This window comes from Physeter macrocephalus, chromosome 3, assembly GCF_002837175.3.
Source record: "Physeter macrocephalus isolate SW-GA chromosome 3, ASM283717v5, whole genome shotgun sequence".
Classification (NCBI taxonomy): Eukaryota; Metazoa; Chordata; class Mammalia; order Artiodactyla; family Physeteridae; genus Physeter; species Physeter macrocephalus.
This window is the reverse complement of record NC_041216.1, coordinates 14,619,508-14,643,445: the sequence shown is the minus strand read 5'-3', so window position 1 is coordinate 14,643,445 and position 23,938 is coordinate 14,619,508. Positions and strand designations below refer to the sequence as shown.

The 23,938-nt window shown below is 53.5% G+C and overlaps 3 protein-coding genes across 7 annotated transcripts in view; 2 read left to right on the top strand and 1 right to left on the bottom strand.

Annotated features, from left to right (window-relative positions):
• CEP85 (centrosomal protein 85) overlaps nucleotides 1–11,811 on the top strand; it is a 33,252-nt gene extending 21,441 nt beyond the window's left edge. For both annotated transcript variants that reach the window (XM_007111332.3, XM_028487592.2), the window contains 7 exons: nucleotides 2,562–2,714; nucleotides 2,936–3,090; nucleotides 4,222–4,336; nucleotides 5,270–5,320; nucleotides 8,180–8,287; nucleotides 9,436–9,661; nucleotides 10,052–11,811. In XM_007111332.3, the coding sequence (XP_007111394.1) occupies nucleotides 2,562–2,714; nucleotides 2,936–3,090; nucleotides 4,222–4,336; nucleotides 5,270–5,320; nucleotides 8,180–8,287; nucleotides 9,436–9,661; nucleotides 10,052–10,212 (969 nt within the window). In that variant the 3' untranslated portion in view covers nucleotides 10,213–11,811. The remainder of the gene's footprint in view (nucleotides 1–2,561; nucleotides 2,715–2,935; nucleotides 3,091–4,221; nucleotides 4,337–5,269; nucleotides 5,321–8,179; nucleotides 8,288–9,435; nucleotides 9,662–10,051) is intronic.
• Nucleotides 11,812–12,972: 1,161 nt separating this feature from the next.
• On the top strand, nucleotides 12,973–14,484 carry SH3BGRL3 (SH3 domain binding glutamate rich protein like 3). Its single transcript, XM_007111341.4, is given in 4 exon segments — nucleotides 12,973–13,103; nucleotides 13,106–13,177; nucleotides 13,760–13,927; nucleotides 14,041–14,484. Coding segments are annotated over 4 exon segments (408 nt in total). The 5' UTR covers nucleotides 12,973–13,001; the 3' UTR covers nucleotides 14,107–14,484.
• A 611-nt stretch (nucleotides 14,485–15,095) lies between these two features.
• Nucleotides 15,096–23,938, bottom strand: part of UBXN11 (UBX domain protein 11) — a 23,010-nt gene continuing 14,167 nt past the window's right edge. For 2 of the 4 annotated variants that reach the window (XM_028487583.2, XM_055083504.1), the window contains 7 exons: nucleotides 18,602–18,816; nucleotides 18,223–18,300; nucleotides 17,143–17,260; nucleotides 16,915–17,018; nucleotides 15,612–15,685; nucleotides 15,397–15,537; nucleotides 15,099–15,316 (listed from right to left, as the gene is read on the bottom strand). In XM_028487583.2, the coding sequence (XP_028343384.1) occupies nucleotides 15,160–15,316; nucleotides 15,397–15,537; nucleotides 15,612–15,685; nucleotides 16,915–17,018; nucleotides 17,143–17,260; nucleotides 18,223–18,300; nucleotides 18,602–18,816 (887 nt within the window). In that variant the 3' untranslated portion in view covers nucleotides 15,099–15,159. Of the gene's footprint in view, nucleotides 15,538–15,611; nucleotides 15,686–16,914; nucleotides 17,019–17,142; nucleotides 17,261–18,222; nucleotides 18,301–18,601; nucleotides 18,817–23,938 lie in introns of all 4 variants that reach the window. The other 2 variants (XM_055083508.1, XM_055083507.1) reach the window with 2 other exon arrangements.

The following is a 23,938-nucleotide window of genomic DNA, read 5'->3' as shown; positions in this document are numbered from 1 at the left end:
TCTCTCTCTCTCTCTCTCTCTCTCTCTCTCTCTCTCTCTCTCTCTTTCTCTCTCTCTCTCTCTCTCTCTCTCTCTGCCGTGACTGATATCCCTGAGCTTGACTCTCTCTCAGTTGCTTTCTCCAGAGAATAAATCTCCAGTCTCCTTTTGGGGAAACCTAGGGTGAAAATGGTATCCAGCTAACCTGAATATAGTCTTCTAGTGAATCCCCCGATTTTTCAGGTCTATGGCTGATACATACCTCCCTCAGGTATCTGGTGCTTCAAGTGCAGGGGTTCTTGCGGGTTGTGAAGGGCACATTGTTTTCCAAGTTGTCTGTAACTCCTACTGCAGATTATAACTCCTCTGCTCTAAGTCATTTATCCCCCCATTCACTTTTTTTTTTTTTTTTTTTTTTTTTTGCGGTACGCGGGCCTCTCACTGTTGTGACCTCTCCCGTTGTGGAGCACAGGCTCCGGATGCGCAGGCTCAGCCGCCATGGCTCACGGGCCCAGCCGCTCCGTGGCATGTGGGATCTTCCCGGACCGGGTCACAAACCCGTGTCCCCTGCATCGGCAGGCGGACCCTCAACCACTGCGCCACCAGGGAAGCCCCGGTTATCAGCATTTTTAATAAGCTTCCCAGGTGATTCTGATGCATATTAAAATGTGAGAATCTGGAGAATCACATGGAGTTTAAAGATTGTACCTGGGGTAAAGATTTTGACTGATTTTCAGGGATCCCTCTTAGTACTGTGTTATCTTTGGATTAAATTAGGCCTGTGCCTCTTTGGCATCAGTAGATCTGCCTTACCTTTTCTCTGCTTTCTCTTACTTCCTCCAGCTTCCTTTTTCATAAGCCAAAGAAAAAGCCATAATAGTGAAGAAAAAGTTTCCATTCAACAAATCTTTTTTTATTAATTTATTTGTTTTATTTATTAATTTTTGGCTGTGTTGGGTCTTCGTTGCTACGTGCGGGCTTTCTCTAGTTGCGGTGAAGTGGGGGCTACTCTTTGTTGCGGTGCGCGGGCTTCTCATTGCGGTGGCTTCTCTTGTTGCAGAGCACGGGCTCTAGGCACGGGGGCTTCAGTAGTTGTGGCACACGGGCTCAGTAGTTGTGGCTCGCGAGCTCTGGAGCACAGGCTCAGTAGTTGTGGTGCATGGGCTTAGTTGCTCCACGGCATGTGAGATCTTCCCAGACCAGGGCTCGAACCCGTGTCCCCTGCATTGGCAGGCGGATTCTTAACCACTGCGCCACCAGCGAAGCCCCATTCAACAGATCTTAATTGATTGCCTGCTCAGTGCCAAGCATTGTGCTGTGTTTTGGGGATATGATAATAAGCAAAATGGACACAGCCCCTCCTCTCAAGGAGTTTAGAGTCTCATTAGCCCTTCCAGATGATTGCTTAGCTTTATATCATATGTGGTGCTTAGGGAAGAATGCATTACCTATCTCACCAGAAGAGACCAGACCGGCTGTATGTCTACTGTATATACAGTTATATTTACTTTTGCACTTCAGTTCTGATGCAGACCACTTAGAGTTAGGATCAGATTCCACAGGTTTAAGGGCATGGTCCCCCAAAAGACTATGCTTATTTGTTACTTCTGATGCCAGCTGCAAGTTTTGGGTTCCCTAGACTGCCTATATACTTCTGACCAACTGGCTATAAATCCAGGGGTTCCCATGACCCCTTCAGGTTCAGTAATTCACCAGAACAACTCAGAACTCAGGATTACTTAGGATTACAGTTTTATTACAAAAATACAAATCAGGACAAGCCAAATAAAGAGACAAATAGGATGAGGTCTGGGAAAGTCCTCAGAGTAGGGCTCTCATACCTTTTCCCCCTTGGAATCAGAGCCTGTCATCCTCCTAGCACATCCATGTGTTCACCAACCAGGAAGCTCCACTGAGCTTTGGTGTCCAGAATTTTTAATTGGGGTTTTATTATGTAGGCATGATTGAACTCAATCTCCTGTCTTTGTCCCTTCTTCACAGGGAGTTGGGCTCAACTCCATCGGTCTTTATAGTGACCAGTCTGCATTCTGGGTCATCTCATTAGCATAAATGCATTTATGGTGGGCTCTGGTCCACTAAGAAAAACAAAGATACTGCTGTTCTATTATCTGGGATATTCTAAGAGTTTAGAAGTTACCTCCCAGGAAGCTGGACGAAGACCAGACAAATTTTTTTTTGGCTGCACTGTGCAGCATGCGGAATTTTCCCAACCAGGGATCCAGGTATTGAACCCAAGCCCCCTGCAGTGGAAGTGCGGAGTCTTAACCACTGGCCTACCAGGGAAGTCCCAAATTCCTTATTATACGGTAGAGCTACCCATTTTTGAAAACTGCCAGAGGAGTCCCCCTTCCCCTGTTCCTTGCCCTTGATTGGAAAGTTCTTGTGTGTTAACTGCATTTTATGCCCTAATCTCAAATGGCAAAATTTTATCAGCTTCCTGCATTCATTGTAGTGGAAAACATTTATAGCTCTAAGGGCAAAGACATCACTTCAAAAAAAGTTGATGTTCAGGGTTGTAGAGGAGTCAATGGAGACAGATTCTCGACGTTTCTTCCCAATAGGTCAAGGGTCGTGATAAACATATCAATAATTTGAAAAAGAAATGTCAGAAGGAATCAGAGCAGAACCGGGAGAAGCAGCAGCGTATTGAGACCTTGGAACGCTACCTGGCTGACCTGCCCACCTTGGAAGACCATCAGAAGCAGAGCCAGCAGGTAGCAGCAATGTCTGGGCATACCTGGGGCAAGAAGGGAGTGGCCAAGCAGGGGGGCTTTCTCATCCTGTGCTGCATGCAGTTACCTTGTGGCTTCCTGAAAGGAAAATCCCAAAGGAGTCATGTCCACACTCATATCACAACTGAACTGCAAATTTTTTGAGATACCCAGACAGAGCCTTCCTTGGCCTATTGACCTAAGCATGAAATCCTGTCTTTCAGCTTAAGGATTCTGAGTTGAAGAGCACAGAGCTGCAGGAGAGAGTGACTGAGCTGGAGAGTTTGCTGGAGGAGACCCAGGCGGCCTGCAGAGAGAAGGAGGTTCAACTGGAAAGCCTGAGACAGAGGGAAGCAGAATTCTCCTCCACTAGACATAGGTAAATACCCCAGTGGAGTTGAGGAAAGGAATGGAGAGCTATGTTCTGGTCCTGGCTACCCCACTCACTACCTGTGTGACTTTGGGCAAATCACTTCACTTCTCTGAGCTTCATTTTCTTTGGATTGTAAGTAATAGGAAAGCTGTTGATGGACAAGGACTATGTCTTTGAGATGGAATGTGGGGTGTATAGTGGTGCAGTGGGGTGGGATTTGTCACTGTATCTTTTGGAAGGCTCCAACCCAGTACCTGGCATAATAATACTAGATAATAGTCCTTGAATATGTATGTGTTGAATGACCGGGAGCACTTTATAAACTGGAAAATGAGTATCTCTATATTTGCAAAAGTAGATCCTCGTGCTGAGGACTGGGGGTTATCCACATTTTGAATCTTGCAAGGTAAAGCCTACCAGGAGCATCTGTTTCTTCTCCTCAGCCCTAGGGATTGCTCTCGATTGCCACAGCAGGTTCTGAGAACAAAACAAGATGCCATAATGTACTCTCCGGGTGTCTTGGGAGCCTCCTCCATGTTAATAGCAGTTTCTCAAAATGTGGTGGCTGTGTTTCAACAGCCTCTTGGACCAAATCCAGCTGCTAATGGATTGGATTTCTCATCCCATATTCAATCACAGTGACCCTGTTGTTTATTTCAGCAGATGGGCCATGATGCAAGTGATTGTGGGGATCCATGGGAGGAAACCATTGGTTGGAGTCAGAAGCGAGGTTAGGGGACATAGCTGGGTCTGCCCCAGACTGTATGTGCAAAGAAAAAAGATTTTTTTGGTATTTTCTAAAATTTCTGCATTATATACATGTGACTTTTATAATTTAAATACATGTGATGAATGTTTACTTTTAAATATCAAAACAAAGAATAAAAAACCTGGGCAGATAGAGAATTGGTAGCACATTGTATAGGTGCTGACCTCTAGGGAATGGAACTAGCATAGACTGAGCAAGCAGCTTCTGTGTGGCACTCCCTACGTTATACAGACCTAAGACATTATCCCCACCTATGTCTTGGAAGGGCATAAGTGTCTTGCCCCAAAACATACAGTAAATAGTGGAATCAGGCATCAAAGCCACATCCCTCTAACTTCAGAGTTCTTTAAGAGGCCACTGTTTTTCAGCCTGCAAGATAAGCAGTTTGTGGAGGTGGCCAGTGGAGAAGATACAGCTCAACGGGGAGAAGGTCCCCAAGTGGAAATGGAGTCCTGGCAGAAGGAATGTGATTCCCTTCAAAAGGTGACTGGGGGTGTCCAGGCTGTAACGGGGTAGGCTTAGAGGAAAGAAAAGATTGGGTATTGGTAGGGAACCATGAATTTCTGACCCTGAGCCCCCTAGGATCTGCTGCCCAGAGTTTTTCTCTCTTTTCTGAGAAGTCATCCCTGCATAATAAATTTGCATTTTAGATATTCATCCTTATGACTGGCAAGCAAAGTTAGGGAAGGACATGCCTCTGAACATCCAAATTTATATGCTCCAAAATGGTGCGCTAAAGCTTGGTGCACTTCATTCATGGCTCAGGCCCTATTCAGAACCTCTTGCATTGAGCAAAGTTCTACCCAGTGAGGCGGCTCTAATTCAGCAGAGAAGAAGGAGCTCAGGGCCTAGCAGTGAGACTGGTTGAAGGTCAGCAAAAAAGAAGACCTAGAAATGGTTCAGAGAGTACTTGAGGTCTCAAAGGACAGGAAACTAGGCCTGTTTAGGTTCTCTCCTCGAACAGTCAGTGTGACCAAAGCTATAAGTAATGATAACTATCACAGCCCTGGAAAGGGCAAGCTTCATTAAACTGAATTTTCAGTCATGTCCTTTACCAAAGAACCAGAATATACACTGGCTGTATATGAAGTTGATTCTACTGGCCTACAATCATCAGGGTGAGGGTGTCTCTCTCCACCCAACTTCCCCATGGTGGTCATAGGTCCATACTACATTCCTCTTTGTTTAAATCTCTTTGTGACTAGAGCACAGGAGTGTGAAGCTGGTTAGCCAGGATAGGGAGTCTGGGTTATATTGCTGTAGGTAGAGCTAACTTGTCTTCACTCTGTTCTCACTGGTGACTGGCTGTAGCCAGTTGGTCTAAGAGCCAGACCACAGATCCTAGTACAGCCTCTTGCCCTCTGACCTCACTATCAGCATGTGCTTACAGCCTTCCTTGATAACTTTGCCTTTCAGATTGTGGAGAAGCAACAGCAGAAGATTGATCAGTTGCGTTCACAAGTACAGGTGAGCTGGAGTCCTTGGGACATGGTGGGCAGGACTTAATGATGGAATTTCTAGAATTCAACCAACACTATTCTCTGCCATGCAATTTACTCGGTGTTAGGAGCACAAGAATGAGACCCAGTCAGTGCTTTTAGCCTGCATTCTTGTTGGGAAGGGGTTTTAGCACAGTACTGTTAGAGCATCCATATTACCCTCGGGGAGCATAAAAGAGTCAGTGGAATTAGGGAGGTCAAGGAAGGGTTTCTGGAGATCATGAGCCTTCTTTTTTTAAAATTGATTTATTTATTTTTGGTTGCATTGGGTCTTCATTGCTGCGCACAGGCTTTCTCTACTTGCGGCGAGCGGGGGCTACTCTTCGTTGCAGTGTGCAGGCTTCTCATTGCGGTGACTTCTCTTGTTGCGGAGCACAGGCTCTAGGCGCGCGGGCTTCAGTAGTTGCAGCACACAGGCTCGGTAGTTGCGGCACGCGGGCTCTGGAGTGCAGGCTCAGTAGTTGTGGCGCACAGACTTAGTTGCTCAGCAGCATGTGGGATCTTCCCGGCCCATGGCTTGAACCCATGTCCCCTGCATTGGCAGGCGGATTCTTAACCACTGCACCACCAGGGAATCCCTCATGAGCCTTCTTGAAGGAGGAGGAAGAGTTAGCCAGTCAATGAGGAGGCGCAGGATAGGATGGTATTTCCTGATAGAAGGAACAGCATGGGTAAAAACATGAAGGCATGAAACAGCAGGGTTTGCACATGGAGCTGCAAGCAGTTTGATATTGTTGAAGTAAGGTGGTAAATGGAGAACTGGGCTATGGGAGGACTGGGACTGTTCAACTAATTTAGCTTTTATTCTTTAGGTAGGTGATGGGAATCTACTATAGTATTTAATTGGGGCGTGATGTGGTCAGGTTTGCAACTCAGGCTTGAGTGTGGAAGAATATTGGCACTTGGAGAGAGACAAGGCTGGAGGCCAGTGGACTATAGCAGAAATCCTAGTGAGAGATGATGAAGGATGATGCATAAGGCAGCATTGCAAGAAGGAGTTGTGAGGGGACAGATTTAAATGAATTTTAAGAGGTAAAATTGAGAGGAATCAGTGACTGATAGAATGTAGGAGGTTGAAGAATAAGGAAAAATCAAAGACAACTCTTGGTTTCTATTTTGGGCCAGAGTAGGAGTTGTCCTTAATTGGGTTCTCCAAGAAATCCTAGGTACAGATTCTCTTTGGACTCTAAAAGAGGTTTTCACACCAAACAGGAGAGGTGCACGTCCACTGAGGAAGAACTGAAACCTGCAGTCCTACCCTTGCCATTATGTGGGTCTATTTAGTTCACATATTTCAAGTCCTGTAAGGAGATAGTCAAGCCTAGTGAGTGTTTACATCCATTTATTTTTATTATTATTATTATTATCATCTGCACTGCTCGGCTTGCGGGATCTTAGTTCCCCCATCAGGGACTGAACCCAGGCCCTCGGCAGTGAAAGTGAAGAGTCCTAACCACTGGACTGCCGGGGAATTCCCTACATCCATTTAAAATCCCAGGATTGGGCTTCCCTGGTGGAGCAGTGGTTGAGAGTCCGCCTTCCGATGCAGGGGACCACGGGTTCGTGCCCCGGTCCGGGAAGATCCCACATGCCGCGGAGCGGCTGGGCCCGTGAGCCATGGCCGCTGAGCCTGTGCGTCCGGAGCCTGTGCTCTGCAACGGGAGAGGCCACAACAGTGAGAGGCCTGCGTACTGCAAAAATAATAATAAAATAAAATAAAATCCCAGGATTTTAGTAGTTTTTAGTGGATCTCAAAGTATGTTTCCTGGAACTCTGAGGTTCCACAGCATTTAAAATAGTATATTTACCCATAATGAGACTTTGGTGGAATTAGGTGGATTCAAAATGGTCGTCTTGGGTGTTTCATAGTGGTGAGACGTTCTCCTTGGCTGCTAAATTTTTTATTAACACAAAATGGAAAAGTTCAGAAATACTATTTATACTTTATTTGTTCAAGGCGGTTTCAAAACGGGGGGGAAATTGAAATGAACCAGAATGAGAGGCAGAAGATAACAAATATAAATACCTCCCTCTCCTGACCCTGACTACCTCTACACACACACACACGCACACACGCATTATAACTAGATTAGGTGCCCGAGAGAGTGCTCTCTCTACCCCTTCTCATCTCTGTCAAAAAACATTTAATATACAGTATTGTGAAGGTCATTTGGCTGTGAGCTCCTCAAAGACAGAGATTGTTTGGTATTCTTTTTAGTATCCCCAGTGCCTGTCAACAGTAATTGCTCAATAAATAATTGAACTCAACTCAATGGACGTTCCTTGCCCTCAAGAAAGTTATGGTCTAGTGGAGGGAGGAGGAATCATGTGCACAGCCAACAAATGTACTCATGAGCCATGATGGAGGTATGAGTAGCAGGGCAATATTAGGATTAATTGGATCTAATTTGCAGATTAAGGAAGGTTCTGGCAGAGCAGAGGGGCATTCTGGGCAAAGGGGAAGAGGAGTGAGCAACAGTATTGGAACTGGAACCTTTGGGGATGAAGGCCAGTTAGTCGTTCACTGTGACTGGAGTAGAGGCTGTGTGGAGGGTAGAAAGAGATAAGGATAGAAAAGTCAGTAAGGGCCAGACTGGCCTAGAATGGCCCTGCTGAGAAGCTGGCCTCTATTGCTACACGGTCAGGGGCTAGAGAAGGGTTTTGATGCGAAGTCACAGATCAGGGCTGTTGTAAAATAATCTCTTAGCAGCAGTGTGTGGGCGGGGTGGGGCTTTACTATTATATAGTCCAGACCAGAGGTGATACGGTCTGAAGTAGACTTGTTACCCCTGATGTGTTCTCCCACCCTCCTTGCCATGGGATGCAGAGCCTAGAGCAGGAAGTGTCTCAAGAAGAAGGAACAAGCCAGGCCCTGAAAGAGGAGGCCCAAAGGAGGGAGACAGCCCTGCAGCAGCTGCGCACAGCTGTGAAAGAGGTGAGCAGCAACAGCTAGGCCTCTTGGTACTGTCTTTACAAACCTGATTTCTCTGTGTATCCTCCCGATCCCTTCTCCCACAGGAGCCCCCACGTTTGGGAGGTCCCTGCTAAGCTTTTTTGGCAGAGGAGTAAGAAGGGACATTGCATCATCCTTTATATTAAAGGTCCGAAGCCTTTGAGTGGCCATAATTACCCAGGAATGCTTTTTGGATATGGAAGATCACTCTCTCTTATTTTGTATTCCCGCAGCCACAGGTTTGTGGGGTTGGGGATGAAGGGTTCAAGATTGAAGGTTTGGTGATCCTCATGGAGTAAACACAGCTGTCGGCAGGGGGCGGCCAAGGTCACTGCCCAAGTGCTGAGGAAGGAGTCTCCCAGAACTAGGATTGTCACATGGCCCAGTGTGGGTGAAGGGCGGGGACTGGAGGAGAAACTCTATTCAGTGTCTTTAAAACAGAATAGAGGTTGGAAGGGAAGGAGTGCACATTAAGCTGTTCTGGGAAAGGGAGGGAAAGAGACACAGACGTGAATAGCTGGTCTCTGTAGTGAAGCTTGACTCCACTGAGGTGAAGGATTGAAAAGGCAGGACATATTTCAGCACTATGTCCTCCAGGTCCCCAGCTTCTTGAGCCCCCCCCGTCCCTACCCACCCATTGTCCACTAGCTGTCTTGTTGTCTTTCTTGCCTGCTTTATTCCTCTGACACACTCTGATCCGGCTGGCTGGTGGCCACTTTTGTCAGGGTGGCAGGGAGAGATTGAAACCAGTGTCTCCTCAGATTTCGCAGTTCACGTTAAGCCTTCTCTGATAGCCTGGCTAACAGAGTTGGCTGAGGGACTGGCTTCAGATAGAGTTCCGAGGGGCGGGAGTATCTTCTCTGGTTCCTGAACAGAAACCTGGAGGCTGCTGACTCAGTCTGCTGGGGTGCAGTTTCCCCTCCAATGCTGCAGCCCTGTGGGCCCAACCTACCTGCAGGAGAAACTAGGCCTGATATTGAGGGGGAAGAGGGGAGTGCAAGGAGGGGGGACATCGCCTTTGACTCATAGCTTCCCCTCCACACACATATATACATATATCCACACTCATGCGCAGATACTCTGCTTTTCCCTGGGCCTGGGTTAATGTGCTCGTCTCTCTATCTGCTCAGCTTTCAGTACAGAACCAGGACCTCATTGAGAAGAATCTGACGCTCCAAGAACACCTGCGCCAGGCCCAATCAGGGTCCCCATCTTCATCAGACACGGCCCAGCTGGCATCTGAGCTGCATCAGGAGTTGGCCAGTTGCCTTCGAGATCTGCAGGCTGTCTGTAGCATTGTGACCCAGAGGGCCCAGGGTCATGACCCCAATCTCTCCCTGCTCCTGGGCATTCACTGTGAGTCCTCAGGCCAGTCTGGGACCCAGGAGAGAGTGGCTGTCATTCTCCTCTCACCCCTATCCACCTTTCCCATCATTACTGGTAATGTGTGAACTGGGCTCCGTAGACCTGGTCACCACCCTCTGGGAGTTTATGTGTTTTGCAAAGTAGACGTTCAGTAAATCTGTTTTGGAAACAGGCATCCTTTTGGGGTACTGGGTGAAGGACAAACAGAAACGTGGCCCTTAGGCAGCAGGATTTCAGCCCATTATCCCCGGGTGCTTTTTGAAAAGTGCCATGTTCCAAGACCACAGGCCTTATGGTACTGCATATCCGTACTGCGCTTTCCACAGGAAAGTGTCTCCTGAGTGACTTACTAATAATCTCTCGAAATGCTCTCCTCCCCAGCTACACAGCACGCAGGGACTCAGCTAGATTTTCAGAAGCCGGATGTGATGAGGAGGAAACTAGAAGAGGTTCAACAGCTACGCCGTGACATCGAGGACTTAAGGACCACCATGTCAGACAGATACGCCCAGGACATGGGAGAAAACTGTGTCACACAGTGAGGAATGCTGGGGGTGGGACAGGCTGTATTCCCCAAGGGAGAATCTGGTCTGCTGAGAGCCCGGTCCAGCAGGTCCTGCCCTGACAATCTCTTGCCTCCTGTCTGCTGCTATTCCCAGAGAGAAGGGATGGAGGGGAGGTATGAGCCTGCATCTGGGGCCAAGGGCTGATTAGAGAATTTTGTTCGCCCTGCCCCACTCTGGCTTTGCCTTGTTGGATTGCATTTGTCCTGTCATCCTGATTCACCCTTTGAGGGTGAGTTAATAATTAACTTTTGCAGGTAGACTGGTAAGTCCTCACAGACTGTTCCCAGTTGCAGGCTGACGTCAAAGGCAAGCAGGCCGCTTACCTCCTTTTTCCATCCTTTGGGATGGCTCCACATTCATTCCCACTCCATACCTTGGTCGTGCTGATGCCCAGAGTTCCTTAGAGGGGCCAGGAAAGGCTGAGTACCAGTAACAATGGCCATTTGAGAATTCTCAGGCCCCATGTGCCAGCCTTCCTGGGACCTGAGCTGGCTCTGGGTTTTCCTAGGCCCAGTCCCACTGCTTCTTCCTCAGGGCTCTTGTTCTCATAGATGCCTCAGGGTGATCTATTCCTTAGCAAAGTACTAACTAGAATTGGGAGCCCAGGGATTATAACCAGGGCTTCTTCATCTGTGCTACCATGCCCGTTTACAGGAGACCCCACTCTAGTTGCCCTGTGCCCTTGGGGCCCTGGTCGTGTGGTTAGCACAGCCCTTTCTCCTTTGTTCTCAGGCTGGCCAGGTAGCCCCCTTCTTGGGCTTTGAGTGCAAACTCACTCCTCTGTGGTTCTGGGTTTGAGCAGGATTTTCCTCTAGGATACCGCAGGGCAACTGTCAAGCTGCTCACCCCCTTCCCCCCGGGGCTGGGGCCAGTGCCCGGCCTTCTGATTTGTGCCTCTCTTGTGTTTGGGATTGGGGGTCCTTTCCCTTTCCTGCTCTGGGCTCCTTGAGAGTTCACAGAGTACCCAGTACAGGTCAGCTTTAAGGTACAGCTTTCAGTGTTTTTCGTTGTTTCTCCGGGGCCTTTGGACCCTCTGCTTTCTGGTTTCTCTTGCCTCCTCGTTGAGGGAGCATCTTGTAGTTGTTTGTATCTGGTTGTTAGGCCAGCCCCAGGCCTCCTCTAGATCTGGAGCCAGGCCAAGCCAGGCCGTGTGTGGGGAAGCGGGAGCACCGAGTAGTTCGGGAGTCCAGAGCCAGCCATTGGGAGATTCTTGCTAAGCTTTGGGCTGGCAGGGCAGCATCCTGGATGGACCTCACTCCTGGCCTGAATGACTCCTTCTTAAGTGTTTTTACAAGTTTGTGTTTTATTTATGGAGTGACTTATCCCTTCCATTCAGAGCAGCCCCACCCAGCCATCCCCTCAGCCTCTGGGCTCCTGCCTCCTAAAGGCCGAGCTGCCTGGTTGGTCTCCACCCTGTATTGGCAGCCCAGCCACCATGCTCACGGGTATTTTTCCTCATAAAGTTTATAAGCAGTTATTTATATGAATCCTTGTTATGTCAACTGGTTTGTATTGCCTATTTTGATTACAAAATAAAAATTTAAGACTCCTCGGTTTCCCATTGCCTTCCATCACCATCAGCTCATATCCACCCCTCATTTTGGCTTGTTGGAGCCAAAGCCTGGGTGTTTAGCCAAGTTCTCCAAACAGCAGCAAGGAGGGAACTCTGGCAGGTCCAGCCTCATGTCTGTATTTCTACCACTTCTGCTCCTCTGTCTTTCTGTGGGGACAGATAAGATCTCTTCCCACAGCACTTTCTGTTGGGTGAAGCTGCCCTGAGTCACAGAGCAAGTTTGTCACTGAGTTTCAGTAATCCTCTAAGGAGGAACTCTGCTGCCTGTGGGTTGCTGTAAGGAAGTGGCTTCCCCAGAGAAAGGCAGGACTCTGTGTTTGCCTCCAGGAGCTAGGGTTGTCTTCCTGGGCTGTTCTCAAGAGCCCTGGACCTGGGAGGACTAATGAGGGGTGTCATGTCCAACCCCAGACAGATGGCTGAGTGTCCAAGGTTGGGCTGGTTGCTTCCTCTGCACCCCGTGCCATCTGCTGCGAGGAGTTGGGCTGGGGCTGGGGCCACCCCAAGACCAGCGGTGGATCTTTAACAAACAAGGGCCCAGACTCTCAGGAGTCCTGACACCAACCTCTACCTCCACCCAGTCCAGAACTGGAAGCCTCTTTCATACCTTGGCCTCCATCTGGCTCTGTGAGGGTGTGGCCCCGTCTCCTGCCACCACCCTCACTTGTCTAAACCTGCCGATCTGAGCGGAGAGGAACTCTGGGGAAATCTCTAATCAGAGGCCCTCCGTGCTGTGGTGTGCCGCGGGGTTAGCTACGTGTGGGTGGCCCCTGGGGCAGTGTGTGCGTGTTGGAGTCGGGGGGCAGCCCGTGAGGTGAGGCTCCCTAGCGGGGTAACTTTAGGTTTGAAAACAGCCCAAGACTTCAAAGCCCGGAGCGGCGCAGCGCTGTCGTGGCACGGGGGGGGTGGGTAGTTAGTTGGGTGCAGCAAACCCGCGCGAGGCTGAAGGGGAGGCCTCTGCCAAACCCTCACCCACGCCCTCCCTGGCCCTTCCTGCCGTCAGCTCGCTCCCCAGCCTCACACTGTCAGCCCCAGCTCGGAGGGCTGAAAAGGGCGGCCCTGCGTGGGACGGGGGTCTTCGGCGCGCCCGGTCCCCAAGGGGGGCGGGAGGGGGCCCGGCGCTGCGCGGGGCGGGGTCGCGCAGGCCCCGCCCCGGCCGCGCGCCTGTCCGCGCCGCCCATTGGTCCCGAGAGCGATGACTCGCGGGCTGAGCAGGAAGGAAACCGCTCCCGAGCGCGGCGGCCTCGTCTCCAGGCCGTGTAGCTGCTGCCACCGCCACCCCGTCTGCCTGTCGGCCCGTCGGCCCGTCGGCCCATCCGCAGCATGAGCGGCCTGCGCGTTTACAGCACGTCGGTCACCGGCTCCCGCGAAGTGAGTGCGCGCCCTGGGGTAGAGCGCGGGTGGTGGTCCTGTTGCTCTGGACCCGGCGCCTGGGACCCGCCCCCAGGGCGGGGGCGGCGAGGTGCTGGGCACGGCCTCCTGAGTTGGGTGGGGGCAGGCTCCGCGGCCCCATCCCGAACACTGAACACCTCCTTCGGGCATCCTGGGTCCTCTGCACCCCCACTACCAGGCTGATCATTGACCATGTCCTTATCTTGCCCTTCCTCTCCAGTGTGTGTGTGTGTACCTGGGGTGGAGGTGGCGCCTTACCCATCTCCACCCAGGCCTGCCCTGGCTTTCTCTTTGCCGAGCTCCTGGCTCTCCCCACCCTTAATTTATCTCACTTATGTTCACTCTGACTCCCCTCCTCATGGTTGGTGGTCCCTCTCTCCTTCCACACCACCACAATCCTGACTCCTCCTCCCAACTCCTAGTGGCCAGAACCCTCCCCTAGGGGGTGGAGCGGGACAGGGGGACAAAAGCTCCTTGCCACAGTCCCTTTTTTTCTGCCCAGGGTTCCCCCCATAAACCCTCCAGTCTGCTCACTAACCCCTGCCCGCCCTTTGCCCCCAGATCAAGTCCCAGCAGAGCGAGGTGACCCGCATCCTGGATGGGAAGCGCATCCAGTACCAGCTAGTGGACATCTCCCAAGACAACGCCCTGCGGGATGAGATGCGAGCCTTGGCGGGCAACCCCAAGGCCACCCCACCCCAGATTGTCAACGGGGACCAGTACTGTGGGGTATGGGCCTGGGGGTTGGGGGTGGAGGGAGCGTTGTAGGAGGATACCAGCCAGAGTCAGACCCGAGACAAAGCACCAGCACTCAGGTGACCACCTCTTGTCCCCTCCCCCAGGACTATGAGCTCTTCGTGGAGGCTGTGGAACAAAACACACTGCAGGAGTTCCTGAAACTGGCCTGAGCCGAGTCAGCCCCCTGGACTCCGTTACCACGTTCCCCCCAGCCATCACCCATGAAGGACCTTGTGACAACTCCGTTATTCCTAACCTTCCGACCTTGGAGCCCCTCCCCCCAACCCAAGACCTATCTCCTCCCCTCTCTAACTGTAGCTCCCTCTCCTTTATTCAAAGGCAACATTCCTTACCCACTAGTCTCAGAAATTGTCTTAAGCAACAGCCCAAGTGCTGGTTGTCCTCAGCCTGGCCCTGAGGCTGCCACCCTGCCTGGCACTGGCTGATGGGCACCTTTGTTGGTTCCATTAGCCAGGGCTCTGCCAAAGGCCCCGCAATCCCCATCCGGGAGCACCGCAGAAACAATTAAATGTTCCATTCCATTGGCATCGTGTCTGTTCGTTTGGTGTGGCCTGGACATCCTGGGTCCCTGCTCTGAGCAAGTCTGGTAGATGTGATTGTGCTGAGGCTGTGCTCCCATGTGGCACCTCTGTGTGTGATTGATAGTGCGTGTGTTTGGATCTATGTCCAGCACACACACACCTGTGTGGACCAACGGTTTCTAGAGAGTGTGCGTGGGTCACCCTCCAGTGCACATGCATGTGATGGTGTCCACTGCCTTGGTGTATACTGCACGTTTGCATGCCAGTCAGTAACGCGGCTGTGCCTCGTGGCCACCTGCCTGTGTCCCAACAGCTCGGCTAGGTGTGGGTGTGTCATGGAAGTGGGTGCCCAGATGCAGTTCTGCCAGCTTTGGGGCAGCGTTGGTGCATAGCGTTGAAGTGTCCCCACGTGCCTGTGGCTCTGCGCGTGTCTGTGCTCAGGGATCTGCACACTGGCACATGAGGCCCTGGGCTGGGGCGGGCCCTCTCTCCCCTGGAGCAGCTTAGCCCTTCTGGGCAGAAAGAGGAACCTAGAGGACAAAGACCCAGCGGCCAGGCCCGCCAGCTGGGGCTCGAGTTACAGAGGGGCAGCTCGGCGCCGCCCCTCCTCGGCGGAGCTAGTGCTGCTGGGCTGCCCTGCCAAGAGAGCCTCGCAGAGCAGCCGGTGTCGGGCTGGGCGCTTTATTCGGGGCCGGGGGCGGGCGGCGGAGCCCGGCGCACCCGAAGCAGCAGCGTGGCGTTGGGCACCAGGCCCGCGGCCTGCAGCGTGAGAGCATCATTGTGGTAGACTGTGGGCGGGAACGTACTGAAGATCTCAAAGGTGGTGGCCTCCACGGCCCTGGGGACAGGGAAGAACGAATCAGGCTGGGAAGTGGGGCCAGAGACCCGCTGCGGCTGCCAGCTGAGCCCCGCGCCCACCTGGCCTGTGCAAGCAGAGTGCGCACATCACCAACTGTGTCCTCCAGCCGCATCATCAGCAGGAAGGCCTGCTCGCCATTTTCGGACTTGATGCGCAGCGTGGAGAGCGCGGGCGTGGGTGACTCCGGAGATTCCTGGCTCCTGCGGACCCAGAGGCTGTCAATACCCCCTGGTAGCCCAGTCCCAGGGTCCTCACCTCTCCACTCTGCCCTCACCTCTCACGCTCAGCAGCCAAGGCAGGCGTCTCCACCACGATCTCCTGGATCTGGACACACAATGGGCAGCAGTTCTGGAAGGCATCGATGGAGTGGACAGAGCCCTGGGCCCCGCCAGTCACACCCTCCCCCCAACCCCTACAGGGGACTTCTCCTGACCAGGGATGGATGAGACCAGTGAGCCAAAGGGGGAGGGGGTATCCTGTGTAAACAGGGGCCCAAGGAGAGAAAATAGAAGGGAAGCTTTGGGAGGTGGCCCCATCATTCCCTTCCCTCATTCTAGTGGGGGAGACAGAACCCCACACAGTGACCAGGCTGGGTGCTTAACCTAGCATGGGTCAGGGAAGGCTTCCCTGGGGAAATGACACCTGAGCTGTGACTGAAGGATGAAGAGGAGTCCTTAGAAACGGAATGGGGGGCAAGGATATTCCAGAGAGCATAGGTCAGGGAAGACTTCTGAGAAGAGGTGATATATTTGAGAAAGCGTCAGCATTCATGTGGCTGAAGCTGGGAATCAGGTTGGACTGGAAGAAAGAAAAGGTTAGAGGTGGGAAGAGGACCAGAAAGGAATGACAGGCCTTACCTAAGAACCACTGGAGGGTTTCAACAGGGAAGAGCCAAGATCCAATTTGCATTTTTAAAAGAGCACAGAGGCTGCTGGGGGAGGATGGCTGGCAGGGCGGGAGAGGAGGCGGGAGGCCAGTAAGGGGCCACTGCAGTTGTCTGGGAGACACTCTGGAGCCCAGGCTAGGATAGTGGGCGGCGGGGATGGAGAGAGAGATGGATGCGGGAGCAGTTCTGGGGACAGACCGATCTGACAGGACTCGGCCATGTGTGGTGAAGGCAGAGTCCTGGGAAACGGGTTTGGTATCTTTCACAGGTGGAGACGAGGGAGGAGTAGCAGGATAGTGAGTGAGGAGAGAGGATGATGAGTCCTGTGAAGGCCAGGAAGGTGTATTTCGGTCGGAACCTCAAGAGGGTGGCCTGAACTTGGGCTCACCCCCAACCTAGACTCCCCTGACTTTCCCACTCTTACAGCCACACTCCTGCGTTGGCCAGCTGCTCTCTGGTCCCAGCTCAGAGAGACCAGGAGACAGTCTTGAGAGCGCACCAGCTCCATCGTGTCCAGGAGACAGGGGAACAGCTCTGAGGAACTCATCTCCCCATCCAGGCCATCCTCAGGGGCCCTCAAGCCTGAGCCTCCAGATAAGCCGCTGCTCCGGTAGGCTGGGCCAGGGTGGATGGTAAAGCCCCACCCCCCACCCCCCGCCAATAAGGCTGGGGGAGCCAGGGCTGGCCTCACCTTCAGGGTGTCCCGGATGGGGCCTCGGATATCAATCACCTCGCCTTGTCGGATCACAAATTTGGGCAGCCTGTTCAGAAACTTCTCGGCGGTCATCCTGGAGCCTGCAGAGAGGGCATTGGGAGCCTTGGCCGAGGCAGAGACTGTGTGTGATGGTGGAGGAGGCTACCTGGAGCTTGTCCTGCACAGTGCCCCCACCACCTGGCTCAGCCTCAGGGCCGAGCTCACCTGGGTGCTCCATCCTGTCCAAGGGCTTTCGAATCCTCTGCCAGCCTACCACTCGGCCCTCGCCTGGGAACGGGCCCAGCCCATTCTCTGGGTAGACCTGATTGCGCAGGTCACTCACCTGGCAAGAAGGAAGGGAAACAGCGGCTGGCACAGCTCTTCAGCCCTGGGCTCCATGCCCACCCCTACTTGCCCAAACAGAGGCCCCAGGAATAGGCCCAAGGAATGGTCTGATGCAATCCCCATTTTACAGATGAGGAAACCGAGGCCCTGGGAAAGAGCAGGAGAGCTGCAGTTCATGCTGCTCCCACCCGGTACCTGAGCCCTGCTCTTCCTGCAAGCTCCCCTCATCACACCAGCTGGAGCCACAGTACTGACATCCTCCTCACAGAGTCCCTCTCAGGAGCAGACCAGGAGGGGCGGGATGAGGATGTTAGGAGAGGGCAAAACCCTGCTTGGCATGAACTACCTCAAACACCCCTGGTCGTGACTCACGCTATTTTCCAAGCCATGGTGGCACACACTCCCTCACACGCCCTCGCTGTGGAACTAACGCACCACCCTCTGGGACACAGCTTCATGTGCTCCCATCACAGCACCCTCGTCTCACTGCCGACTGCCCCCACAACAGGGGGCCGGCTCCAACTCAGGTCCTTTAGTCCCAACGTTTGCCCCGCAATGGCACTACCTTCCACCCCAACCAGGAGGCTCCAGGAGCCTCTGGGGGGAGCCAGGCCACTTTTGCACGGACTCATCTCGTTCCCCAGGCTGTCCAGGTGTCCTGAATGCTGGGGAGGAGGGGCAGTGGTCCCACGCAGCTGAGGGCTCTGCTTTCAGGATGCCAGAAGGGGGCGCTGCCTGCTGTTCAGCTACATGCCTTCCCCACTGCTGATGCAGCAAGTATGGCCACGGCAGCCTCCCCGCTCCCTTCCCAGCCCCGTTTCAGGCTCACCCTCCTTCTGGAGGTCATCAGACTGGGGTCTCTGAGGTGGGGCAGTGCCCCTAGGTGATGCCCGAGGAAGCATTCCTACCCCCTCCAAAATCCCAACACTGGGAGTGAGTGGTTTGAGGAGGGCCCATCACCTTAAAGGGGACCCCGTCAGGGTACAGCCGCTGGAGCTCTGACGGAAAGAAGCCATCCAATATGTCTCGGAGGCAGCGCTGCAGGGGGAGAGGTAGGGTGAGGCCTGCCTGGACCTGTACGGTGCCCTACACCCTGCTTCCTGTCTAGCTGGCAGGCTCTGGGCTCCGGGATCATGGGGCCAATTACTCTCTGGATCAGACTCTGGAAACAGAGTCCCAGGACATGGTTGTTGGCGGGGGGCAGTTCTGGAGGTTCTGCATGAGCCTGGGTGCTGGGGGTGAGCTGGGCCCATCACCTCCAACTAATGGTGAGCAGGGGCTGGGCCACCACAGTGGCTTGAGGGTGCACAGGCCTGTCTCCCCTCCTCGTCACTCCTACCTGTGTGGAAGGATCATGGAAGGGCCGGAAGGGCCCATCGAACATCACGATGCCATTCCGGTAGAGCTTCAGTGGGATGGGCTCAAGGACACAGCGTGGCACTCTGCTGGGCATTGGTGTCAGCTGGGTGTCACTGTCTACCGCCAGCTCACTGAGATCCTTCAGGCTAGCCAGCAGCCTGTCAAAGTCCACCTCGGGGGGTACCAGTGAGTCCCCTGGCAAAGAGGATTGACATCCATGAGCCTCTCTTCATGGCTGCTGTGTGCTCCAGATCCCTGGCTTCCACAGCCCCCTCCCATGCTGGGCAGGGGCCTGAGCATCTCTTTAAGTGACCACCTGGGGAGGAGGAAGAACAGCTAACACTAGATAATAATAATAGCTGTCTTTTAGTGAGCATTTACTTTGTGCTAGGGGTTTAACATCTATTATCCCATTCTTTCTTCATACCAACCCTATGCTGTAGGGACTATAAACATCCCCATTTCCCATATTAGGAAACTAAGGGTTAGAGGTTAATGGCTGGCCTAGGGACACACACAGTAAGTGGCAGAAGCAGGAGCAGATCCCAGATCAGATGTGCCAGGCACTGGGTTAGCAGCTGAAAGGCACAGTGCAGAGTTCCCAGCTGTCTGGGCTCAAATTCCAGCTCCTCCACTTCTACCTGTGTGACCTTGGTCAAGTCATTTAACGCTAGGCACCACAGCATTCTCTTCTAGAAGGGGATGATGATAGGACCAGGATGGCTGTGAGGGTCCAAGATGACCACGTAAGAATTCCAACAAGCATCTGTCTGTGTTACTTATTGTTACCAGCTCTACCGTGCACAAATGGACCTCAGGCCAACCCAGAGGCCACGCAGCAGGGGTTATTTATCTCCATTTTACACATGAGGAAACAGGCCCACAGAGATGAAAAATGATTTGCCTCAGGCCACTTGGCAAGTTAGAAGAGGGGATTGACCCTGGAGTCTGTTTTTCCCACCCATCTGAACCATCAGGAGAGAGAGGTGAGGGTTGGGACACCTGCTGGACAGAACAGACATGGGAGACCTTGGGTTGCACATGTATTTGGCCTCCTCTTCTGAAAAATGTGTTGTCCATAGAGCTGTTCATAAGGTTCACGGGGTGCAGGTGGGGTGATGAGACAGCCAAGACAGATGCCAGAGCAGAAAGGATACAGGGCAGGTGGGATGCTGGTGGGGGACAGGCCAGGAGCTTGTTCTCAGTCCTGAAGGGATATGGCCCCGAACTAAGTCATCTACTAGGGTGTAACCCTATAAAACACTGGTGACTTTCTGGGCCTTCTTGGAAGCTGTTTTTCACCAGGACAGCCAGGCTGAAGCAGGATGTGGGTCAGGACTCTGGGGACCCAATTCCTTTCCCCACAGTGGTGCAGTGGCTGTACCGGGGAAGTACAGATGTGGGCGGCCCTGTTTCCTGTTGCCTATGTGGCTGCTGAAACGGTAGGCCCCAGCTGGCCTTCCCTTCTCCCCTACATCTCCTACTGCTGCAGGGGCTGCACCTGCGCCCCCCTCTTCCTGGTGTCCCCTGGAGTCCCTGAGAGTCCCAAGAAAAACTCACAGAACATCCTGGATATCCCTGGTATGAGCCAGAACAATATCAAGACACTATTTTCCTTTAACAACTAACTAACTACTTTCAGAACACCTAGGTAAACCTAAAAATAACAACAGAAAAGCTCATCACTTTCAACACCTGCCCCCATCTCTATATTCTTACAGATGGGAAAGTGAGGCCTAGAAAGTCACACGACTTGGCCAAGGCAGGCCACACAGCACAGCCAATAGGACGACTCAGATGCGCGCGCGTTGATGCGTCTGACGGGGGAAGGGGCCGGTGGAAACCCAGGGGAGGATGCCAAGAAGCAATGAAAGAGAAAAGAAAAGTTGGCCGAGAAAATCAGCCCCGAAGGCTCTCAGCCAGGGCTCGGGGGTGGAGAAGTGAAAGCAGGGTGGGCCTGGCAGGTATCAGATGCAGCAGAATGGAGGTGAGACAAGGGGCCCGGGAGAAGGAACTGCAGCTCTGGACAAACCAGGGCTAAGAGAATAAGGCAGGAAGAGCCTGGCATCGCCACCTCACAGCCTGGAGTGCTCAACAGAAGCCTGGCCCCGTGCAGCCACGTCACGTGGGATGAGGCAGGTCAGAGGTCAAGTGAGGCATTTCCTCTCTGAGCAGCAGCTTTCTTTTCCAGGGAATGGGTAGATAATAGAAATCTTCACCCTGTCCGCAAGATCCAGGGGTGAACTGACTGTGATGATGACTCAGCATTTACTCTGTGCCAAGCACCAAGAGGCAGGTCTTCCTTCTCCCATTTTACAAATGAGGAAATTGGGCCTTGTAAGGTGACATGCCCCGGGTCACGCAGCTTGCAGGGCCCAGGTGACTCTAAGCCTCTGTCCTCAGTGACCACGCAGGCTGCCTCTCAGTGTTGGTTCTTCAGATACTGCTCACTGGGGTTCCTTTCCAACGAGGGGTACAGTGCAGGGAGATCATCTCTGAGGCCTCATCCAACTTTTGAGAGCCCATGATTTTATTTAAAAGGGGGGAGTGAAGAGGCATGGAGATCAAGTCCAAGCTCCTTGACCCAACTCCCAAGACCCTCAGAGCCCTGGCTCCCCAGCCTGCCCTCAACAAGCTCCCCAGCTCACACTCTGAAGCCATACAGCCCGGGCTACCACTTCCAAGCTGTGTGACCCCGGGCACATGGGCCAACATCTCTGGGCCTCAACTTCCTCTTCTATAAAATGAAGACAATAACAGCCCCACTTTACAGGGTTGCTGTGAGGCTCACAGGAAGTGCCTGGCAGACACAGCTGTTGTCACTAACACGCCACCCTCTTGATCATCACAGGGCTCAGGTGCTCTCTCACCACCTCCTTGGAGAAGCCTTGCCCGGAGCCCCTGCCCCTGAGCCTGGGCCTCTGTTCCTCCTGGGTTTCTGGAGCCCTTGGGCCCACTCCTGACCCTCATCACAGGCTGGTGTCATTTTGTTTGCTTATTGGTCTTTCCAGCTACACCGGTCACTCCTTGAACACAGGCAAGAGCATCCAGCCCTGGGCCTGGCCCAGAGTGGGTGCTCAAGAAGCACTGGATCCATCCCTCCACCCCACCACCCCGCCATCCGGCAAGTATGTCCGCAGCGCCCATGCTCTGCCAGGCCCTGAGCAGCATGGCCACGCCCATGCCCAGAGTCCTGCCTTCCTCAGGCTCATACTTGAATGAAGGAGACAGGGTGACAAACAGTGACAGTGGCATGTGTTAAGTGCCACCGTGGGGCTGCAGGGCCCAGAGGAGGGCCAGATCCTGCCCTTAGGGCAGGTGAGTGGTGAGCCTGCCCTGGTCTGGCCCCTCGCACCCTCACTGGGAGGACAACCTGCTGCCGTGAAATCCCAGCAGGCCCGTCCCAGCACCGCAGGCGAAGGCTGTTGAAAGGAAACAGACCCACTATTTCCACACACCTGCACGCCAGGCCCTGCTCTGGGGACTTCACCTACATTCACTCCTGCTCTTCAGAGGAGCCGACGGGGAGAAAACGGGCTCCGAGAGTCTGGTCACCGCCAGGGCCACAGCCAGCCTGTGACTCGGCAGGAGCTGACTTCTCTGGCCCTTGCTTTGATCATCACGCTGCTTGTCCCCACCTCATCCTGTACAGAGGATCGTCCCAGGAGGCTCTGACCATCCAGGCCAAGGGCACCCAGGCAATGCCTGCCAATCACCTGCATGTGCACGTGCCCCGGCGTTCGGGTCGAGCCCTGTGCTGGCACTCTGGAGCACAGCAGGGGCGGAGCAGTAGATGGACACGGTCATCGTTCACCGACCGCATGTCAGCCTGAGAGAACACTCCACCTACTCCACAGTGTGGTATTCAGTGCTCTCAATTCAGGGCCTAGGGGTCAATCGTACCATCTCCTCACTTCACAGATGAGGATGTGGACTCAGAGGTGAGGCAGGTTCCCCACACAGGGTACGATCTGACCCAGGCCCCCCTCTTCAGCCAGAGCCTTTAAGGCTTTCACTGCAACGCAGAGCCCCTAACCACGCGCCCGTGGCAGCTGCAGGGTGGCACAGTGCCTGGCGCCGAGCAGGCACTCCACGCACATGTGCTAGAGCAGGTGGGGTTTGAGCTGAGCTTCACAGGAGGGGAGAAAAGGGGGCAGGGCACCTGGGGGACACAGCACAGGCCCGAGCTAGTGGGAGGGTGGGTGGGAGGAGTCCAGCCTGCCTGGGGTCTAGGCCAGGCCAGCTCCAGGGGCTCAAGGGCAGCCCAGGGACAGCCCATGGAGGAGTCAGGCTGGCTTCCTGAGCAGGGGAGGGAAGAGACTCCCACACAGATGACGGAGCCTGGGCTTGGGGAAAAGGGTTGGGGAGGTGGGTGCTGGGAGGGGGAGGGGGAGATGTAGAGAGAGGGCAGGGACTTGATGAGGAGTGGGGGGGTGAGGAGCTCAGAGCTGGCTGGAGCTCTCAGCCCTGAGGCTCAACACCTGCCCTGAAGGTGGTAGGACCAGAGCCGGAACGAACGGTCCCTTTCATGTCTCCGCATACCCTGAAGCACCTGGCAGGCATCCTGTTTGCTACTCAACATACTGGTGGGAAGGGGTGAATGATCTGGCCTGAGGCCAAGCCCTTGCAAGGCTTCCTCTCCCCTGAGCCCCTTCATGGGCCCAACTGACCCTCCTCCCTAAGGCAAGAGTCCCAGGCTCTAGAATGTTTGAATCAGCCCCAGTCTGCCTAATACAGATGCCCCAGCTCACCAATCCACTGGCCTGCTGCCCCAGGGCCTGTGGGGAGCGGTACCCAACAGAGGGAGATCCAGAGAAACAAGCCAGAGCATCAGGGTCAGCCAGAGGCTGGCTTCATGGACCCAAGGGCCCTTGGGGCAGGAGCAGGTTGGCACCTGGGGACAAGGCCATAGGGAGAGGAAGGGGAAAAGCCAGGAAAGGGGGGAGGGGGCAGTCCCAGGAGAAAAAGCTGCTAGAAATGAAAAACATGTTGTTCACCTGTCAGAAGAGCTAAACTGAGGCCCCTCCATGTTGAAGAATCAAAAGGCAAAAGAAGAAAAAAGACACAAATCAGGAGCTTGTGGCCAGGCTTTAGAACAAGTGGCTTTAGAACAGCCGTGCTCTGAGCAAAAACAAACAACACAGAGCAGTTGGGGGCTGCTCTCTTTTTGGGAGGAGAGGGTAGAATCCACAGAACCAGGTCCAGAAACCAGCTGTCTGGTCTCACCCCTTCCCCAAAGGAGGGTGTGTGTGTGTGTGTGTGTGTGTGTGTGTGTGTGTGTGTGTGTGTGTGTGTGTGTGTGTGTGTGTGTGTGTGT